This window comes from Puma concolor, chromosome E2 (assembly GCF_028749965.1).
Source record: "Puma concolor isolate L17-30 chromosome E2, mPumCon1.1.hap2, whole genome shotgun sequence".
NCBI classification, from domain to species: Eukaryota; Metazoa; Chordata; class Mammalia; order Carnivora; family Felidae; genus Puma; species Puma concolor.
This window is the reverse complement of record NC_141681.1, coordinates 2,818,067-2,839,760: the sequence shown is the minus strand read 5'-3', so window position 1 is coordinate 2,839,760 and position 21,694 is coordinate 2,818,067. Positions and strand designations below refer to the sequence as shown.

Genomic DNA, 21,694 nt, shown 5'->3' with positions numbered 1-21,694 from the left:
TATAATGCCCACTGTATTTTTAAACAATACCCAAACCTTCGAAAGGACAGCAGTGGGTGGTGTCTGATTAGAACAGGCCTGTTACAAAGCTGTCAGCTACGAGCTGGGGGGGGGGGGGGGGGGAGCACAGTTTGTGGGTGAAAAGCCTAGATGGACTGTGACACATCCCGACAGTCACAGAACACTCCTGCCCACCACGGGGGACAAAAGGACACACTCTAGGTACTGCCCACAGTGGGTCAGAATTCCATCCTAGCCCTACGGTATAAGCCCCAGATGGACTGTGATTCCGGAAGGATCCGTGACAGACATATGACGTGATGAAGCTCTATGGTCCTGCGCACAGGCGGTTCCTGTCAGCACAGCTCAACGTTCTACCTTTGCTCACTGACCACTAAGCGGGAGGGTGGGTCACTCCACAGCACACTGTTCTAGAGGAACCTTCCAAGAGGGCAAGAGGGTTCAGAGAACACAATTCACGCCTTTGGACTTCAGACTTGACCCACTGGACCCCCCAGGTGGCCCACCCGGCTCCTTGTGCCTGTTCACACACACTCCTGACAAGCCCCCTTGTTACAGGAGCTGAGCACGAGCTCACACGTACCCTGAGGCACACTAACTAACTAGACCCAGGATGGTCCCTAAGAGCCACAGGACCAGCGGGCACGTGTCAGCTGCGCGTCCAGTCTGACAGGATGAGGAGCAGTCCCAGAAGCAACACTTCTCCCTCTGCTCCCATTGGGTCTGTTAGACACGAGACTCCAGAGGGGGCCTGATCCAGGCACGAGACACAGACACGCGGAGGCTCAGAAGGGTGGGCGTAACAGGACGGAGCGGTGCCCTGTGCTTCTAGGAACGTGAAGACACCTTTTAGCGCAAGCAGGTACGTTTAATGTCTTCTCGACAACAGACACTCACCCTGCATCTCAGCTCAACCTTACGAAGAGCTGAGGTGGCATTAATCACCTGGAACAGGGCTTATGGAAATTTCCAGACTCGAGTGATGCCAATCAAGAGAGGAATCAGATTCTAATTAACCAACTGTTTCTACACACTTCTGTCCAGCATGGGTACATCGTAGGATTTCTTTTTAATTCACACAAGCTAGGGGCGCCTGGGTGGCTCAGTCAGTTAAGCGTCCGACTTCAGCTCAGGTCATGATCTCGCGGTCCGTGAGTTTGAGCCCCACATCGGGCTCTATGCTGACCGCTCCGAGCCTGGAGCCTGTTTCAGATTCTGTGTCTCCCTCTCTCTCTGCCCCTCCCCTGTTCATGCTCTGTCTCTCTCTGTCTCAAAAATGAATAAACGTTAAAAAAAAATTTTTTTTTAAAATTCACGCAAGCTATTACGAGACTAATGAAGTCTCGGAGCAAACCATTTACGTTTAATTTTCGAACAGAAGTGTTTCAAGGCTTCTACCCTGTCCTCTCTCTTCAGCCTCAATAAACAACAAATATGAAAACGTGCATCAACAGAGTGGTCTTGCTGCTACAACCCAAAAACCCCAAAGCTGCTGCAGAATCCCAGCCCGTGTGTGCAGCTGACACGGGCCACGGCTCAGGTGTGGCCTCGGCTGTGGTCAAGCCACGGAGAACAGCAAGAAAACAGCAAAAGCCAAGGAGGGCAGCTCGCTCTTAAGACCCAAGCAGTCCTCGTGCCCAGAGTTAGAGGTCCCTCTCCATGCAGCTTTTCGGCCGTGCTTGCCCGCAAAAGCCAGAGGCAGCAGGAGGTACGTACGGCAGGTGTAAACATCTCTGTACTCCATGTGCTCGTAATCGGGAAGAATTTTCATGAAACGTCCCGACTTGACGCGAGGGTTTATACCTGAACAGACACAGCAGGGAAAGGGTAAAGATGGTTCTGCTCCCACGAGGGTGTGAACACTTTTCATGACAACACCCTCTCCCGCACTGGCCACGGACATTTCCTGTTACACAATCGGCCCCCAGAACCTCAGGAGGCCACAGCATCTGCCAGGGGTGACCTATCTTCCTTCAACCAAAGGAGTCACACCAGAAACTCCTGATGGTGGGCAAGCTCGGGACCCTCCTCTCTCGACCACCACAGATCAAGGGAGCACGGAGGTGGGAGAGCCAGGGCCGGGGCTGGGGGAGACCATTTAGGGAACCCCTGTGCTCAAGTCAGATCTCTCCCTTGCCTGGTGCACACCTGGTGTTTCCCTTGACCTCTGCCGCGTCTGTTTTGTTTCTGACTAAGGGCAATGTCTGCCAGCCTCCTAACTCAGACCTCCTCCCTTCTGAATCAGGGCTGCAGACTCTACCATCTACACCAGGCGCCAGCATCCATTTTCTTCCAGCACCCATTCCAGAAGCTAAGCGATTCCCTCCTGGGTAAGGCTCTCAGAGCAAGTTCACAAAGACAGTTCCCGCACCATGTGTGTGAAGACCGAAGCTGGCTTTGACAGGAGCAGATTCAACACTTCGGGACCCTGGGTAAGGGGCTATGAATCATTCCCCGGATTTTGCAACCATTTACGGGTCAAGACTCAGCAGTGGAAAGAAATCTCCAGATGTCCGCGTGTGCCTGTCCACACCCCCAGCACTCCAGACGTGCACAGGAGCGTGTTCCCCTTACCCTGTCCCCTCTCAGTCGCCCACCCCTGGCTTACCCCAGCCGTACCACCCACTGCTCAGTCACTGCCCACCTGTGCTCCACAGGACAGCAGGGCCGAGTCGAGCTCTAAGGAGGCCTTAATTCCCACATGTGCAGCCACCCCCGGTGGGCAGAGGAACCTGCCTTCCTCCAGATGCTATTTTGAATGCCTACACTCCCGAGGACAAGTTTGAGTGCTTACTTGAAGGCAAACTTCTCCCTTCAAGCTGCTTTCAGATGACACTGTCAAACGACCTAACAAACTCAAGCAGTCAGATGATAAAAACTTGACGTAGTGGACACTCCTAGAAACCAGCTGATGGTCCAGAAAAGCCAGGACATCTCTGTCCTCTGTGCACGCACATGGAGACCGTCGTGGGGCATGTGCCTCTGCTTCAACGACAATCTGACATCCACGCTCTGGCTAGATTTAAGACACAAGCTCTGGGAAACCACAGAGGAACCAGAGTGAAGCCAGGGCCATGTGCACACCCACAGAACGGAGCGGGGGCAGGGAGGGGGGCAGAACTGGCTTTCTACCTCTGGAGTCTGGGCTTTGCAGGATGCAAAGCAGCATTGTTCTGGCTGCTGAGAGGAGAGGACAGGAAGGAATCCGGCATTCAGGACACTTGACCACTTGGGTCCCCCAGACCCACGTCCCCTGGAGAGATGGCAGAACGTGGAGCAGAGGCATGAGCAGAAAGCAGAGTCTGAGCGCACAAGGAGAAGCCCAGGGAAGGGGGAGCTGGCGGGTCCCAAGCAGCCGGCCTTGCATGGGGTCTAGGGGCAAAGACGGGGAGCAGGGGCAGCTGCCGACCTGGGTGCAGCAGCAGAGGGCGAAGGGGAAGCCCAAGGCCCTGAGGAAGGCGGGGGGGGGGGGGGGGGGAGGGGAGCGGGGTGCTGGGCGCGGCAGGGCAGAGGCCCCCAGAGGTGCACGGCAGGTGGGAGGGCACCGCTGAGCCCCCACAAGCTGCGTGTGTCGTGAGCACGCTGGCTCCTCAGAGGAAGGTCCGTGAAGAACCCCAGCCTCCGACAGGAGGGCTCCCCGGTGTGAGCAAGCCCGCATCAGAACACGCGCCACGTGTGGGGACAGAGCCTCTGATGGGCGAGGCACCCGCCGGACGATGAAATCAGCCTACAGGGAAAGAGCCCCACCAGGGTCTCCCTCAGAGCCCGTCCTACGTGGCGACCCCACACTCCCTGTGAGGAGGGGCATCCCAGAGAAAGACCCTGAGTGACAGACCTGCTAACAGGAAGGACAGGGAAAGAGGCAGGAGCCTGCGCGGCCCAGAGGCTGGAGGGGCTGCCAGGGCTTCGGCCGGCTCTCCGTGACCGGCCTCCTTCTCTGACCAGAGTCGAAGGTGTCCCCGCACAGAGTGCGGCCCCAGCTGGCAGGCAAGGCATTTAGGGAGGAGACCACCTGCCGTGCTTTCAATGGAGAACATTTCAAAAGAAGGAAAACCCAAATCTACCAAGATGGTTAGAGATGAAAACTTAAGGTCCTTTTCAGAGCAGTGAACAAGTCAACTTTAGGCCAAAGAGAACTGGGTCACCATCGTCCCTGCGCTCTCCGATCCCCAGCTCCAGGTGGCGGCTGGGCAGTGGACCTTCGGGCTGCCCTCTGCGGGTCGGCGCTGATCCGCGGCTCCCGGGCCGTGACGGTGTGAACACAGGCCTTCGCACACCAAGAGGCCCGAGGAAAGGTATTGGGGCTGGGGGGACTGTGAACACACAGATGGGAAGTGTCACTGATGACTCTGGAAAGCAAGGGAGCAGAGAACAAGAAATGGGGGGGCCCGGGGGGTTCATCATGGCGACAGGAGACTGCAAGGCAGAAGGAGCCCGAGAAGGGGGAGCCTGGGTGGGGCTGGAGGATGGTGCGCTCCAAGGCAGCCCAGCCCCACCGGCCGAGGGAGCCTGAGGGAGCGGCCACACCTCACCATGGAGCTGCTGTCCACCTGTCCCCTCAGGCTGTGGGCCCAGGATCCAGAGGAAGGGACACTTCTGGAAACACCCAGAGTTTCCAGGGCAGCCACGTTTCTCAGAGCTAACGGCCCTTGACACCTAATAAAAGACACCATTCTCCTTGACGGGCTGAAAAGTAAGGGTGAGATGCCCAGAAACAGAGAAAAGAGCCCCTTCGTTTTAGCGCTACCACGCCAGCTACAACCCTGAGGAGGTGTCTGAGAAGGGCCCCGTGGGCTGTGGGTCAAATTCTTTGTGTTCCTATCATGGGTGCTCACTCTGCGTCTGGCTCTGGAACTAAGGTGACAGTGGGTGGCAACAGGTTAACTTACGCTTGGCATAGACGTCTCTACAAGACACGCCCGTGATGTCCAGCTTCCGTAGGTTCTCGCAAACGCCATACTCTGCAACAAGAAATATTTGTGGAGATCATGGTCAAGAAATCATGAAATGACAGAAACAGATTGATGGAGGGCGGGGGACGGAGTATGGGGAGGTGCGCTGAAATCTTGGCCCCGTCTTCCAAGTGTGTGTCTGTCCCCTGCTGGGGAGGTTTTGTGGGACTTCTGCACACAGCGCCCGCACTCACCAGTGAAGCCTTTATCCTGGGTTCAGACCACACCTGACGAAAGGACAACCCGCACTGTCCACTCCGATGAGCTCCAGAAGCCTCACGGCACAAACCCAAAATCGGACAACGCCCAGCTCGTGACGGAGTGCGGCACAAGCTCAGTGGTCAGGAAACAACACGTTCCCAGGAAATGAGATGGTCCTTGGTGTCAGGGTTCCACCAAGGCCCCCTGAACCCCTGCTGTGGCTCGCCACACTGCTGGTTCTATTAAAGCCACAGGCCTGTGATCAGAGTCCCGGGCGAGATCCTGGAAGGAAGAGCTGCACACGCATGTCCCTTTGGCACCAGGCCACCTAGACCCCAGCCAGAGACAGGGATCCTTGGAACCCTCCTGCTTCCTTCTCCCTTTCCCTGCCCCGCCCCACCACAGCCCGGCTTTTCCAAGTCACGCCCCAGCACTTCCCAGCTGAAACCTCAGGTGACCGGGTCCCAGCAGGGCTTTGAAAGGAAAGCACGGTCCTGAGCCAATCACCGCGGATCCAGACCTGCCCACTGGCCAAGCTAACAATAACCACACCTGCCCGGTACCAACCGTTGCTCGGGCCAGGCGTCAGTGTGGCCGACCCTGCCGGCAGGCCCGAGACTGCTGCTGCTACTACCCCGTCCACATCAGTGCGGAGGAAACACGCGCAGAGAGGCCTGAGGCTGCCACAGCGGAGCAGAGCTCGCGCTGCGGGACCTGGAACTGCAGCCCGGATGGGGCGCCTCAGGGTGGCAAGCACGGCCCCCCGCCCAGGCCCTCACGCATCACCACAGGACTCTCCCCGTGCTCACACTCGGTGCAAGCGCCCAGCTGGGGTTTCACGGCACGGCCGCCTCTGGGACTGTGCCCCCGGCACAGGAAGGCGCGTCAAGGCTGGGCAAGGCTGGCGTCTCAGCAGGCCGTCTGGAACGTGGATCGACACAGTGGGACCGGCAGTGGCAACGTGCTGCCCCCCACCCCCGGCCCCAATCCTCCAGAGGTCCGGTCTGGTCTTTTCAACAGAATGGATGATACTGGCCCAAATGCCTCTATGAGCTGGTAGCGCTTCAACGGTACCCAAAGTAAAGCTCGAGATGCACGCAGCACGGAGAAGCTACCTGGGGGCTGGCGGCTCAGGCCTGCCCGGGACTCTGCTTCTCCCTACCTCCTCTGCTGACAAACAGACGCGACACTGAAGACTAAGACAAAAATCACAGCCTTGCTCGTTATCAAGCAAAAAAAGCACAAAGCATGCAGGGTATCCTGCTGGCTGGAGAGCGAGGACTGGAGACCTGCATCTGGAGGCTGACGCAGGCTGAGGGCCTGGGAGCCTTCCGCGAGCCTGGGGCAGGGACTCAGCCACACCTGCATGGAACCTGAGACAGCACAGCTTGTCCACACCCGCACAGGCCACCCGGGCGGCAGAACAAACTAAAGCAACCAGTCTACCCCACAGTCACTGGGAAGGGCTCTGCTCCACGTACGCGGCCTTCACCACTTCCTGTCCGCTCTGTGATGCCCATCGCAGCCAAGCGGCTCCTCCCGAGAGCCACCGGTCAGCGGTCACTACTGTGTCTGGCTCTCCAGACACACTGGCTTTCTCTTGTGCAAACCATGCACTTCAAAGTTGCCACCGCACAAGATTGCTGCTTCAGTTTGCTTGCTGTGTGGTTTTGAAAGGACAGCTCCTTCCCGGCTTCAGCAGGCCACCGGTGCGTGCGGTGACGGACAATGAGGAGTCTCTTACCGCCTCCTTGGCCAAGTGGTGTGACTGCAGGGGGCGGGGGTGGCGGTGGTCCTCCGTGAACCGCACGCTTCTATAATACGCGCACTGGCACCCTCGGTGCCAGGGGTCAGATACAGGGCACAGATGTGAGAGCGGGAAGTCACCGGCCAGGCCTCCGTGAGGCTCCCTGGGCCCAGGTCGCCGAAGGCTAGTGACCTGACATGGCTTTTGCGTCAGAGTCCAACCCACACTCCGTCGCGACAGGAACCAACCTCCTGAATGGCTCCAAGGACTGCAGCCGCAACGGCCACATCACCCGCTTTCTGTGCGCTGCGTGAGGGCACAGCACTGCTGGCTGGCATCGCACGGGCTATGAAGCTGCACAAGCAGGAAGCGTCCACAAAAACCCCACCAGCAATCAGAAGAAAAGCAAAATTAGGGTGCAGTGCTAATAAATACAGCAATCCTTAGCGGGGTTTTCTTAATGTTCCCTAAAGGCCCTAACAAATCCACCAAGGCAGAATAATGCCATTCTGACCTAACCGTCCCTCAGAGAAATGTTTGATTATTGTCCACCTGATGGAAAATCTTTCTCTTGAATAGGGAATAAGAACAATGCCACATCCTCTGATTGTTCCAGAAACCTTCCAAAAGTCATGAGGGGAAACTGCCCTTAAAATAGCTTTAGGGGGGCGCGTGGGTGGCTCAGTCGGTTGGGCATCTGACTTTGGCTCAGGTCGTGATCTCACGGTTCAAGTGGGTTCGAGCCCCGCGTCGGGCTCCGTGCTGACAGCTCAGAGCCTGAAGTCTGCGGCTGATTCTGTGTCTCTTTCTGTCTCTGCCCCTGCCCCACTTGTGCTCTGTCTCTCAAAAATAAATTTAAATAAATTAAATAAATAAATAAATTTAAATAAATAAATTTAATAAAATAAAATAAAATAAAATAAAATAAAATAAAATAAAATAAAATAAAATAAAATAAAATAAAATAAAATAAAATAAAATAAAATACTTTTAGGGCCTGCAGACTGGCCAGCACCATGTACCCTTGTTTCTAGAAAAACTACCAAGTGTGACCTCTATCCTTTGGCACAGACCCTGTCCCAGATGACTGAAAGCTAGCACACCAAACCAGGATGCCTCCGGCTGCTTTTCAAGTACTGGATTTGGGGTGGAAGGCTGGCGATTCAAGTCTCCTTGCTGGGGCATCCGGCTGGCTCAGTTGGTGAAGCATGCGACTCTTGATCTCGGGGTCGTGAGTTCGAGCCCCACGTTAGGTATAGAGATGACTTAAACAAAAAACTTTTTTTACAAAAAAGGTTTCCTTGCTTATCTATTATATAAAATAGCTTAAGAGACTCTTTTTTTGAGAGTGTCTACTCCAATGATGGCCACAAAATAAAAAATAAAAATTAAATTAAAAAAAAAAAAAGAGGTTGGGAGGGGGAGAAAAACGGGTGAGCTGGGCTTGAGGAAATTTACAAAATGTGGAAAAGTACAGGCACACAGAATTACCATATGACCTGCTCTCATTCTCCATCTGGGATACATCCCCAAAAGAGCTGAAGGAGGGGCCCCTGCACCCACGCTGCCAGCAGCACTACTCACAGCATCCAGAAGGCAGGTAAGTGGGCCATCCACACAACGGGATATTATTCAGCCTTAGAAAGGAAGTAAACTCTGTCACCTGCTGTAACGTGGATAAACCTTGGGGACCTTATGCTCAGTGAAACAAGCCGGTCCCCAGAAAACAAATAGTGCAGGATTCCCTGGGGTATTTGACTCAGAGAGACAGACAGAAGAACGCTGGCTGCCGGGGCTGGGGGAGGAAATGGGGGGCTAGTGATGGGGACAGAGGCACAGCTGAGCAAGAAGGGAAAGTCCTGGAGACGGGCAGGGGCGGTGGCTGCACAACGATGTGAAAGTGCTCAGTGCCACAGACCTGTGCATTTACAAACGGCCCAAGTGGAAGTTTTTGTTGCACGTGTACGTTCACCACAGTAAAAAAAGTAAACTGCCGCTTCAAATATTCCAACTGGAAAATTTCCACAGCGCCTGGGGGGCTCCGTCGGCTGAGCGTCCGACTTCGGCTCAGGCCTTCATCTCACAGTTCGTGGGTTCGAGCCCCGCGTCAGACTCTGTGCTGACAGCTCGGAGCCTGGAGCCTGCTTCGGATTCTGTGTCTCCCCCTCTCTCTGCCCCTCCCACACTCTCTCTCTCTCCCTCTCAAAAATAAAATAAACAAAAACATTTTTTTTTTACCAAAAAGCTACTTGAAAAATGTTTTGCCCGAGAGAAAAAACAGCCCAGTGATTTGGCCCAAGTCAAGCCAACACAAGCGGCAGCCTCTTGTGACCTAACTGCCAGGGGCTGCCAAGTGCTCATCGCGCATTCCCTCTCCAGCTCTACAGCTCCGGGCTGTATGATGGGGTTTCCCAAAAACTCCCCATCCACACGGCACTCTGGTCAGTCTCTATGGGTGGGAGAGAATGGGCTAGAAGCGTTCTCCCTCTCCCTCACCCCTGCAGAAACCAGCAGACACACTTCTGCTTCTTGAGAGGCCCGTTCCCTGGAAGGGAAGGTGGAGATTAACAGACACAGTCCCTGTGCCAGCCATGACAGATAAGCACACACATCAGAGCAGAAGGGGACCAAGAACGGGAGCGCCATTCTTCCGTGTGCCACATCAGTGCCAGAGGCGGCCACGGAGGGACCCAGCCTCCTCCTCCCCGTTCACGCTGTGACAGCACCGCACTCAGAAGCTACCGCAGCGAGCCGATGGGCACACAAGACAAATCTGGAAAGGGAAGTTGTCCCCCAGCCCTGGAGGGAGTTGGACGGCAGCAGTGATGGGAGGCCACAGGCAGCACCAAAAACAAACAAACAAACGAACAAAAAGGCATGGAAGAGTCTAGGTGGAAAAGCAGCAAGGACAGAGCCTCCACAGAGGACCATTAACCCGTGGGGGCGCCAGCAGAGATGTGCCTGGAAATGCAGGCGGGGGCTCCAGGGAGGCCAGGGCACCACCAGGTGAGGCAGAGGCAGGAGGAAAGGACCGTGTGACCAGACATGTCACTGGACAAGCAGGGAGAAGGGCCGGAAGGTGGACCAGAGGCTGCTGATTTCCTTCCTACCTGCCGCACGCTGCAGGGCTCTCCAAATAAAACTCTAAGATGGCTTGATTGGTAAGACTGATTTTTGTGTGCACTAAATTAGGAGCGAAATACCCTCCTTAATAAAGTATGGCTGCAAGTTTGACTTGAGGCTAAAAACAAAGTTGGGGGCTGGGGTTGGTGGGAGGGGGATCTCCCCCAGGCAGGACAGGGGAGTTGGGCACCCAGTCCCTGGGTTTCCCAGCACCGCTGCTCTGTGCCAGTATCCAGGACCACCTCTCCAACGACAGACCACTGACCTGAAACCCATGTGTTCTCCAGTGCCCCGCTTCGCTTAGCTATTACTGTAACTGCATGAAATGCCTTTCTCTCTCTCTCTCTCTCTCTCTCTCTCTCTCTCATAATGTAGCAGATCTGGAAAAACTCTGCAGCCAGCTCATCTTAGGATGGAAAGACTGTAAAACCCAAAACATGGGCACAGCCCACAGGTGTCTCTTATTAAACACCTGGACTATTCGGGACGCTTAAACAAACACTTCCCCAGGACGGCTGACACCGCCTATGACTCATGTGACTTGTTCTCAACCAGTTCAGTCCATGTAAAGATAAGCAATCTCAGTGCCAACGGGCTAAGGACTCTGACCCCAGTCCGCCTCCCACGACAGGCACCCACCTGCTGGCCAAGTGACACCCACTCCTGGGAAGGCCCATCTGTCACCCTCAGACACCCACACTCCCTACCCCACCGCCCACGGATGAGACCAGGAGAGAAGCCCGTGAGCCTGACGGGGCAGTCACTGCCACCCCTCCCCGGACCTTGTCTAGTGTTTCTGACACGTCCCTGCTCCTCCACTAATACTCCACACGCAGGCCTGGCCAGCTCAGGTTCCCGAGCCTCTCCATCGCCACCGGGCGGACAGTGATGGTGTCGCTGGCAGAGGACGCTGACTCATGAGTTCCAAACCCCGCCAGCCTTGGGGAAAGGGCCTTCTTTGCAGAGGACGCTTGTTCCTCTGCAAAGTCCCAAAGACACCCTTGTGTTTGCAAGCCCTTTCCAGCCAGAAAGACAAAGTCAGAGCCTCACACGTGTTACACACTCATTTTATAAACACAGGGCAACGGTAAAAATGGCAGTGCCTGGACTTCCAACAACCAATCGATTCTTTTTGGCAAGGTACCAGTGTCTATCCAATTAAATATGGTCGGGGGACATCTTTATTCGATGCTTTCTGGGTACCAGGTTCACTTTCTAGCTTACTTTTTTAAGGTCAAAAAGACGAAGTCTAAAAAATGTTCCCCTATGATGCACCACTGTCCTATACCCCTTTCTGCTTGGCTAACTAGAAGGCAAAGGTTTCTCTGTAAAGCACCATATGAGATTCAACTTGCAAAAACACAGAGGACTATAGTCCTCTCAATTGGTAAAGCAGGAAAAAAAGATAAAGGTTTTCCCCTCAAATTTTGAAATCCTGCTGCATGTACCGGAGCGGGGCTGGCCTCCCCTTCTCGCCGTTAAGACACGTGCGTTTCTATTACAGGAACAGTTCACTGACCTGCCCATCCCACCACCAAAACCAGTGGGCTAGGGTCTGCTTTACAAGTAATCGTAAGATATCCCTGAAGCCAGCCTTATAACGTACAGCTTGCCCATTTCACCTCTTCCTCAGATGACCTTCCAATTTTAACCATATTTAACAAAAGCCTCGTTGCTCATATTTTGCATCAGCATATCAGATAGGACAGAAATAGCATTTTCTTCTGATTGCAAAACCAGAATTAAATATTGGTTTTTAATTTCCCATTTCTGTCAAAAAGATCATACGTTATTGGAAACGGATTATTTCTAATCATGACAGAATCTAAACCCACTTTAGACTTAGCACAGATCAAAATATTACCCAAATATCATTCTATGTGTCAAAAAAACTTACCATCAAGGGAAGAAATGGGCAAATTATACATACATATATAATATATATCTTAACTGTATATATTATATATGTATATAATATATCTTATTATACATATGTATATAATATATATATCTGAAATTCAAAACCTGACACCAGCAGGTACTGAGCTGAATGATATGAAATCCTTATGTCTGAATATTTACAGCTCAGTGTGAGAGGGGAAAAACACACGCATTCTAAATCTGTCTTTTGTTATTATTTGATTATTCTGATTAAGAACTAGGGTGTGAATGTGGACCTCTAAATTCACCAACTAAATGGTGAAGTATTAACCAAGAAAAGCCTCGTCAGGGTCAAAGGCAAAATAACGCACTTGGCTTCACCCTCAGAACTCGGAGAAGTGATGACTTATTTATAGCCCCACACGTAAGTTACTGCAGGAGGCCTGCAGCCTAAGGAGTGATGATGCATCAAAAAGTGTTTACCCTGGCCCTGGCCTGCACCCGCCCTGGAGGCCGGGCTTGGTTTGATCCATTCCTGTAAGCCAGCCAGTTGTTATGTGCGAACCCCAAAATTAGGAGCTCAGACTTGGCTTCTCCCTACCAACCTTCTTTAACCTGCCCAGAGAAATACCACTAGAAAATATTTGATCCAACGGCTCCAATAAGCAGCAGACTAGAAAAGCCAAAGTTCTATCCAAATAACTGATTTATTGCTAGGACACTGGAAATTGTGAACGTCTCACCAAACATTATAGAGAGCTACCTCATTTTCAGTTCCCAGTGCTACCCCCCCGACCCTCCCCCCTTGCAAAATCATCCTATCATTTTAAACATGCAGGCACTGTCTGCACCCTGAAAGTCAATCATGGCCCTAAGTCCTATAAAGCAAGAAAACACAGGTGTATGGTATCCTCTTTCCCACTCCCATTTTTGTGGGTTGTTTTCTGTTCTGGAAAATCCAATGAAAAGATAGAAAGCAAACATGTAAACATGCAAGTTCACTAATTAGTCTCACCCACCCAAGACACTAAAAAACGGAGGCACCATTATACTCCTGTCAGGGCTGGACCAGACCTGGAGGTTCCATTCACAAAACCTGAGGGGACAAGGACAACTCACCTTCTCAGCCAGCCTGAGATCCAGCCTCCTGATCACCAAGGCTGGGAGTACTTTGGTTTTTACCTAAATAGACCTGGCACTTTGGCCTTATGAACACTCACCTTAACCAAATGTCTAGTTCAGGAAAGAAGAACTTTGGGAATTAAGAGAAGTGAAATCAGGCCTGTCTCATACATGACTATTCTTATACGTGTATATGTATTTCAATCACAATTCGACTAACGCTATGACACATCTAGGTATACCATATAGGACTGCCAACAGTCCAATGTTTGACATAAACGAGCTTGCAATTCAAGCTACCAGAATGAACTACTGAAATCAAAGACCCAGCTGCCAACCATCTTCATAACCTTGAGATGAAAATCATTACTTAAACCCAAAATTCATGAATTTGATTAACATGTAACTTTCACAAAAGTCATTATAAATGAAGTTAAATTGCAAATGACTATAGCCTACATGAAAATGTTTCACAATATAGTAAACAGAAATCGATCCAGGTGAAATAAATTAAACCCACAAAATAGTAAGAAAAATAATAGGGGAGAAAATGGGCAAAAAGGATGGGCAAACAAGAGAAATCCAAACTGCCAATAATTATTTTTTTAAATGTGCATCCTTACTAGTTATCAGGCACATGCAAATTAAAATAAATAAAAATGCATTGTTCAGGGGTGCCTGGGTGGCTCAGTTAGTTAAGCACCCAACTTCTGATCTTGGCTCAGGTCATGATCTTACAGTCGTGAGACTGAGCCCCACAGGGGCTCTGCACTGACCGTGCAGAGCCTGTTTGTGATTCTCTCCTCTCTCTCTCTCTCTCTCTCTCTCTCTCTCTCTCTCTTACTCTTTGCCCCTCACCAGCTCACACACTCTCTCTCAAAATAAATAAATAAACTTTTAAAAAATGGATCTTTCAGATTAGAAAGAATTTGGCAGATACTGGATTAAATGGGATAACTTAAAATAGCTGGACCAGAAATGACTGCAACTTTGTAATGATGCATAATGAACATTTGTATTTCATCTTTTTTTTTTTTTTTCCCAACGTTTTTATTTATTTTTGGGACAGAGAGAGACAGAGCATGAACGGGGGAGGGGCAGAGAGAGAGGGAGACACAGAATCAGAAACAGGCTCGAGGTTCCGAGCCATCAGCCCAGAGCCCGACGCGGGGCTCGAACTCACGGACCGCGAGATCGTGACCTGGCTGAAGTCGGACGCTTAACCGACTGCGCCACCCAGGCGCCCCTGTATTTCATCTTTTGTGACTTAACCTGTCCATGCTCTAGTGACAGGTGTGAAAGCAGCTAAAATCAAGCCCAGAAATAACTGGGCAGTACCTAGCAAAAGTGCAAATCGCACAGCCCACTGCTCCAGCAACACTACTTCTGCGTGTATGTTATCTGCATTCAAGGAAACATGTTGTTCACTGTATGCTATATATAATAAAAGAAATAAAAATAAGAGAAGCGACAAAGTGTGGTCTCTCCAAATGATGAACCACCACACAGCATTTGAAAAGAGTGAACCAAAATTAAATGTATTCACATGGACAGAACTTAAAAACAGAAGTTCACAAGGGGAAAAAAGCAGATGTACGATACTCACAGATGATATATTTCTAAAAACTAAACCACCACAAATGTTACATTTGGGGACAATGTCCTAGCATATGCTATATACAGATGTATATGTCCTATGTACACTAGTAAATTAAGCCTATGACAGCAGCTGCTTCTTGGAGTAGAAAGGGCAGTGCTGACCAGAAGGGACGACTCTGAGTATCAGCTGAGATGTTTTCTGTTAAAAAAGGTCCAGAGGTGCCTGGGTGGTTCAATCCCTTGGGTTGCTCATCTGACTCGTGCTTTTGGCTCAGGTCATGATCTCACAGTTCCTGAGACCAAGCTCCGCGTCTGGCTCTGTGCTGAGGGTACGGAGGCTGCTTGGGATTCTGTCTCCCTCTCTATCTGCCCCTCCTCTGCTCTCTCTCAAAATAACTAAACAAATAAACATTTAAACAATCAAAAAAAAAAATTACAAAGGTAGAGGAATCAAAAGCAAATATAACAAAAGAATTAACATTTATTGGGGGTGACTAGGAATATGCCTGTTTTTCCATTTTATTTATTTATTTTTTGAGACAGAGCGTGAGCAGGGGAAGGGCAGAGGGAGAGGGAGACACAGAATCCGAAGCAGGCTCCAGGCTCTGAGCTGTCAGCACAGAGCCCCACGCGGGGCTCGAACTCACGGACCGCGAGATCATGACCTGAGACGAAGTCGGAAGCTTAACCGACGGAGCCACCCGGGCACCCCCTGTTTTACCATTTTTATCTTTTTTTTTTTTTTTTAAATTTCTCAAAATGAGAACTTTCCCAGTTAGCCTTCCTTCTACCACATGGTCTGCCGTCCCAGGAAAGCTGAACTGAGAAGTGCCCCAGCAGGAAGGGACTGCATAGTCCTGTCTCTGTCCCAACTACCTTCTACAACCGCATCAGGACTTCCTATATTTCCATTAGCGACTCTAGCAATTCACCCTGAACTCTATCCTCAGTGAGTTTTGCTCTGTGGCATACCTTTGAGTTTTTGATTACACAAAAGTCTTCGCTACTCTCTGTTTCTAGAGTTGAGCTAGCCACATTACAGTTCCCCAGAGACAAACCCATCGGGAAGCACCACACTGGTTTGGCTGACGGATGGACAAACTTCTCAAAGCACAATGGAACACCTGTGACCAATCTGGGTCTTACAGGTGTACAAAAAGCAAAACAAATGAAAAGACAGAGTTCAGAGAGAAAGAGAAAGGGGAACTTTCTTTGCCTCTACTTTAAAATCTCAAAAGAAATGCACTTGCCACACATAAGACAAAAGGTGAATACTGCTAATACTTGGAGAGTTCTTACAAATTTGTCCTTACAAAAATAGACTGTCTTAAGAGACAAAAACAAAAACACACAAATAAGGAATCACAAGACATGAAATACAATGGCCAAGAGGCCCCATAATAGAACATTACCATTTAGGGGGTGAGAGTTTCACATGCATCATCTCATTTAACCCTCAACGTGACCCTAAGGGAGCAGCATTTCCCAAATACCTGGGAAGGCGAAGCAGCATGTCCAAGATCTCACAGCATATAAATAGAGCCTGAACCACTGAGTAAAAATCCAGAGCCCTGACCACTGAACATTACCGCAGAGATATGACTGACTGACCCCCTTGTTGGGGGGAGGGGTGGGGGTGGAAACTGGGGAAAGAGGTCTTCTCAGGCACCCTCTGGGGTGGGAGGGGGTGCAAATTCCAACGGCTGGGCAGTGGGTGTCTATGTGCCATCAGTGTGCTACACTCCACTACCCACAAACGTGCTGCGAGGACGTGCACCCTAACAAGACAATCGCAGAGGTCCTAAAAGACACATGGACGTATAAATTGCTACAGTATCTGCTTAAAAGCAGCCCTGATAAGCACTGTTTATGACCAGGAAAAACTGCAAACTCAGAAGTCGACCGGTAAGGGACTAACTAGTCTGTGGCACGTGCACGCAGAGACATACGACGAAGCTTTTTCTATACTAAACTGTCTCTAGAAGAATATACATGGTACGATCCCATCTAAGTAAAAATGTGTACAGGACTCTACATGTGCATACGGAGAGACGTTTTCCAAAATTGTAAGAATGTGTTATCTTTGATGGCAGGGATCTCTGATGATTTTTAATTTCTTCCTTCTGCCATTCTGCATTGTCTGGATTTTTTTCTCACCTATCCTTTTTACCAAAACATGACACCTCACTGAACACCTGGCATCTGTCAACGTTCAAACGTTGTCCAGAGACTCTGGAACTCTGGATTAAGTAAACCCTTCCTCCTGGGATTTGTTACAAAACTAACTATTCGCCACCGTCATTACAGCCACCAGCATCCAAGAGAGGGAACTCAACCCTCGCTCCACCTGCCCCTCCACAGACCCGCCCCTCAGGAGACCCTCCACACTCCCCGGCTCGGGCTGCTTCCCCAAACCGTTCGACTTCAACCCCTTCGCTCTGCTCAGCTCCGCCCCCCGAGGCCTGGAGACTGAGGCCGATGCCCACATGCGTCAGCTTACTCCCTGGCCTGAACCCAGCCCCAACCCCAGCACAGTCAACCGTCCGGTCCCTGAGGCCGGCGGACCCGTCCACCCCCGCTCAGGGCCCCCAGGGCAGGTAGAGCGCGGCTCCGCGGCGCTGCGGGGACTCCACCTCTCCCAGACTCCGCGCCCCGGCAGTGTGGGAAACAGCCCCGGAGTCACCGCCCCCCGCCCGGCCGGGACCCTCCCTCGGGGGGACCCCCGCCCGCCAGGACCCCCGCCCCCGGCGCGCTCACCCTCCCGGCAGCGCCTTCTCCAGATGGTGTCGGTGTGCAGGATGCGCCGGAACTTGGTGCAGACCTGGGCCAGGCTGGGCAGGTCGGTGCCGGGCAGCGAGGCGAAGATCTCCACCAGCAGCTCCGGCGGCAGCTCCAGCAGGGAGCAGCGCGGGGGCGGCGAGGGGCCCGCGCCCCGACCGCCCCCCGCCCCGGCCAGCGCCGCCGCGCCCGCCTCGATGCGCTCCTCTTCGGGGTCCGTGTCCGGCTCGCTGTCGGCCGCCGCGGTCTCAGCCGGGCCCCGGCGCTGCTGGCGTCGCCGGCATCCCCGCGACGGGCCCACGCCGCAGAGGCGAGCGCACACCGCCATGCCGGCGCGAGGGACGGCCGCGGCGCCGCCGCCGCCCGTGCGCACGCGCCGCTGGTCGGCCGGGCCCCGCCCCCGGGAGCACGACGGGCCCCGCCCCCGCGCCGCCCGACCCCGCCCACCGAGCGGTAAGCGATTCAGACCCCCGCGGCCCAGCCGGGACCTGACGCCCAGGTCCCGCGCCCGAACCGGGCACGGGAAAACAATGCCACTTAACATCGGGCGATGGTAGCCGCGTCCCGACTGAGGACGTGCTCGAGGACCCAACTCGCCACCTCCAGAGTATGGGCTCACGCCCTCCCCTCTGCGCTAACAGGGGTGGCGGCGCCGTGGAATGCCGGCTGGCTTGACCGCAGCTGCGAGGAAGGCCGGAGGACCCCCGCAAGATGTTCGAGGACTCCCCCGGAGGTCCCCATCCAGAACCCCCCAAGACAGCCTGAGGACCCCCCCGGACGTTACCCTCAGAACCCAAGACGGCCCGAGGTCCCCCGGGAGGTTCCCCAGACCCATGAGAACCCCCCAAGACGGCCCTGAGGACCCCACCCCCACCGCCGTGGACGGCCCCAGGGACCCTCCAGAATCCCCACAACACACACCACCATGACTCCAAGAATTACCCCAGGACAGGGCCCAGGACGGCCTGAGGCCTGATTAGGTGGCCAAGGGGATCGGTGCAAACTTCTCTAGCGCCCGAAACCGCCCACGTAAACCAAATAGAACCCCGATTGTGCCAATCAGCCTCCTTTCTTTTATCTAAAAATTGACATTCACTCATTTCTTCCTTTATCGCAATGAAAGGGGAAATCATGCTAGCTGCTGAATCAAACACCGACTCCTGCATTGTCCTAACTGGTCTTATGGTTCCGCCCTTAGTTACCTTGTTTACTGTGCTCCAGGGCACGTGTGTTCTAGAAGGCGGGACCCAACTGGAGAGAATATGCAAAGCCTTCCCATGACAGTGGCTTACCTTAAATAGCTCACAACAACAAGAAACTGTAGTTATTAGTTGTTTCCAGAGTCAGGCCCCGGGGGTGTGGGTGTGGTTACAGGAACCGCTCTACAACAAAGCTGTGAACCCTGCTGGGACTGCCCAGGGCCTTAAGGGACGCCAAGAATCCCCTGGCCACCCCACTGTTTCTGGGAGAGCTTGAGGTCTTGCTAGTCAGATAGAAAACTAATGACTCTGCCAGTTTCCACCATTCCTGACTGTTCACTATCACCTCTGTAGAGCAGTCTCAAGGCCAGAAAGAGGGCTGCCTCCCCTGGTCCCTGGAATCTGATAATAGAGGAAGTGCATCTTCTAACAAAAATAACTAAACAGTAAGTCATGGTTCAAACCTTGGGTACCTGCAACTGAAAAACAACACCCAACTGGCCTTTCCATCTAGACTGCTTTTCAGACCAGTCTCCACGCTGGCATCACAACTCTATTCTTTCAAATAGTAAGTAACACGTGAGCCAAAGCAGACTCACTGTGGCACTCACCTATGTAAAGGTATTTAATGGCCCCAATGATTCTTTACCACACCATGCGTAAATCCCGGTCTGGCCTTGCGGCCTGTGCCCACACCCAGCTCTTAGGGGGAGCCCTCTGATAATTCAAAGCTCACCAGCCTAGTTAACATCTCTGACTTTGCTCAAGCTGTCTCCTCTGCCAGGAAGACCCATCTCTTCTGTCTGTGCCATTAAAGAGCCAACTCCCCCCCCCCAAACTTGTCCCCAAATGGCATCTCCTAGGAAGGAGCACCATCACATTGTTTTATCATAAACACTTGCTTCCTTTTGTACCAATCTCCCTAGATGTATCCCTTGTCATGTGATATATACACCAACACACATCATCACGCAATGAATGTTTACTAAATGTTTCTTGAATGAAAAAATGAAAAAAAATGGCTAGAAGACTAAAAAGAAACAGGAACCACACAGATTTAGAGAAACCTGGTGGGTCACCATTATGATCCAAGGTAGGAAGTATTTCAGCAAGCAGAAATACATGATAAACTGTTGCAGAATGCCTGACTAGCCTACCTGCTATGTTTGGCATGGCTCCATAGCTTCTAAGGCATAATCTTTGCCACTGTTACATTTAGTGTTTTTTTTTTTTTTTCTAAATCTATCTACCCCTTCCCATAGGCAATTTTCTCCTAGAGGAGCTTAGAGTTGTACTAACGTACAAAATAATTTTGTTAAATTCCCATCTTTAGAAGAATGGTGAAACTATTCTGTTTAGAGTGTGGATTCGGTAACTGGACAGTTAGGAAGGCCTAGCTATATCCGTGTATCCTTGAGGGCAGGACTAACAGAAGGTTGTATACGATAAGCCACCCCAACATGTGCAAGGACTGAATTAGTGCTAACCAGAATAGAAAGAAACATTTGGCTGTGGGAGCTTGGGTAACCCCTGTTGGCAGAAAGGAACCCAAGAGGAAAGGCTGTGGATAGCAGATAACTATTACACATTGAACAGGAAAAGTTTTGTATGTCGTGAACACTTTCATCATCCCTTATACAGAAATGTATCCCATACAAAGAACGCTAAGGAGGACATGTTCATGTCAAAATGAGAAAAAAAAAAACAGATAAAATAGATCATTTGTTTTAACACTGGGATGAGACTATAGTAATGAGTTCTTTGTTATAGAGAACTGATAACATCTAAGGAGATAAGTAGATTACAGAGCAGGATTATTGTTTTCATTGGTTGCCCCAGGGGGAGCCTGGGTGTCTCAGTCAGTTAAGCTTCGGACTTTGGCTCAGGTCACGGTATCACTGCTTATAAGTTCGAGCCCTGCATTTAGCTCTGTGCTGACAGCTCAGAGCCTGGAGCCTAATTTCGAATTCTGTGTCTCCCTCTCTCTCTCCTCCCCTCCCCCGCTCACACTCTGTGTGTGTGTCTCTCTCTCTCAAAAATAAACATTAAAAAAAAATGGTTGGCCCAGAAGTCCTAGAAAGTAGTATTTCTTGGACCTAAATAAACTGTTAGCTTTACCCACGCTGGTTCTCACAATCCAGATTTGAAAATGGAATCTTACTCCCCTGCTCAGAAGAAACAAAGTGATAGAAAGGGGAAATATTCAAAGGCCAAACAAAAGGTTCACAGTTTAAAATAAGAGGGCGCATAGACTCTCAACAGATGCCTCCCTTAAGAGTCCCATATATGGGCAAAAGCTGGAAAAACAGCAATCCTTCAGAATTTACGAATAATCAAACAAAAAAACCCGTGGAGCGCCGAATCAGCTGTCCATGGCCCTTTCAGAAATAATGTTAGATCACGAGAGTGATTTATGATGGCTTTCCTGCATGCACTCGCTTGCTGATTTCTGAAGTTGTCTGTCACAGACAGCTTCCCGGGAAGAGGAAGCACGCTGCACGCGGTGCCTCTGGCGGCTGCTGACAGCGGCTCCCGGGAGCCAGCGAAGACACTCCTAAACACTGCGATCCATTGAGGGTCAACTCCAAAATCCTCCTGACTAAATCCTTTCTGAGAATAGCTCCTGGGCTTCTCTTGAGCAATACTTGTTTGTTTACTTGTTCTAAAGAGCAAAGAGATGACCCGGGAATGATAGGACAACTGGCCAATGAGTGCCCAGACATCCTCCAGGCCGGAGTATCTCTTCCAATCAGAAAGAGGAGAGGTGGGACGGGCCGGGCAGGCCTGTAGTGCTGAACAACTTCTTGGTGTGACTCGTCCTCCATGTTGTGTGTGGCAAAAACAAGGTCTCCTACCCTGCGGTTAATGTTTCCTGCCTCATTTAACAGATTCTTAGAAATAGCCGGACGGCATGACTTACAGCCACTTTACATCACTAATGCTGGGGGCATCATGTTCAATTTTTTAGCGGTGACCTTATTTCCTCCACAATTATGGTCATTTCATGTCATAGAAAAATGAATAGGGTCGGAGTTATTTAAAACTGACACCATCTGGCTTGCTAGAATAAT

The 21,694-nt window shown here is 51.5% G+C and overlaps 1 protein-coding gene across 3 annotated transcripts in view; it reads right to left on the bottom strand.

Moving 5' to 3' along the window:
* FBXO31 (F-box protein 31) overlaps nucleotides 1–17,790 on the bottom strand; it is a 45,685-nt gene extending 27,895 nt beyond the window's left edge. Inside the window, exons 1-3 of one of the 3 annotated variants that reach the window (XM_086688738.1) lie at nucleotides 17,404–17,790; nucleotides 4,911–4,982; nucleotides 1,738–1,824 (exon numbers count right to left, since the gene is read on the bottom strand). In XM_086688738.1, the coding sequence (XP_086544864.1) occupies nucleotides 1,738–1,824; nucleotides 4,911–4,982; nucleotides 17,404–17,752 (508 nt within the window). In that variant the 5' untranslated portion in view covers nucleotides 17,753–17,790. The remainder of the gene's footprint in view (nucleotides 1–1,737; nucleotides 1,825–4,910; nucleotides 4,983–17,403) is intronic. The other 2 variants (XM_086688739.1, XM_086688740.1) reach the window with 2 other exon arrangements.
* Nucleotides 17,791–21,694: the final 3,904 nt, after the last annotated feature.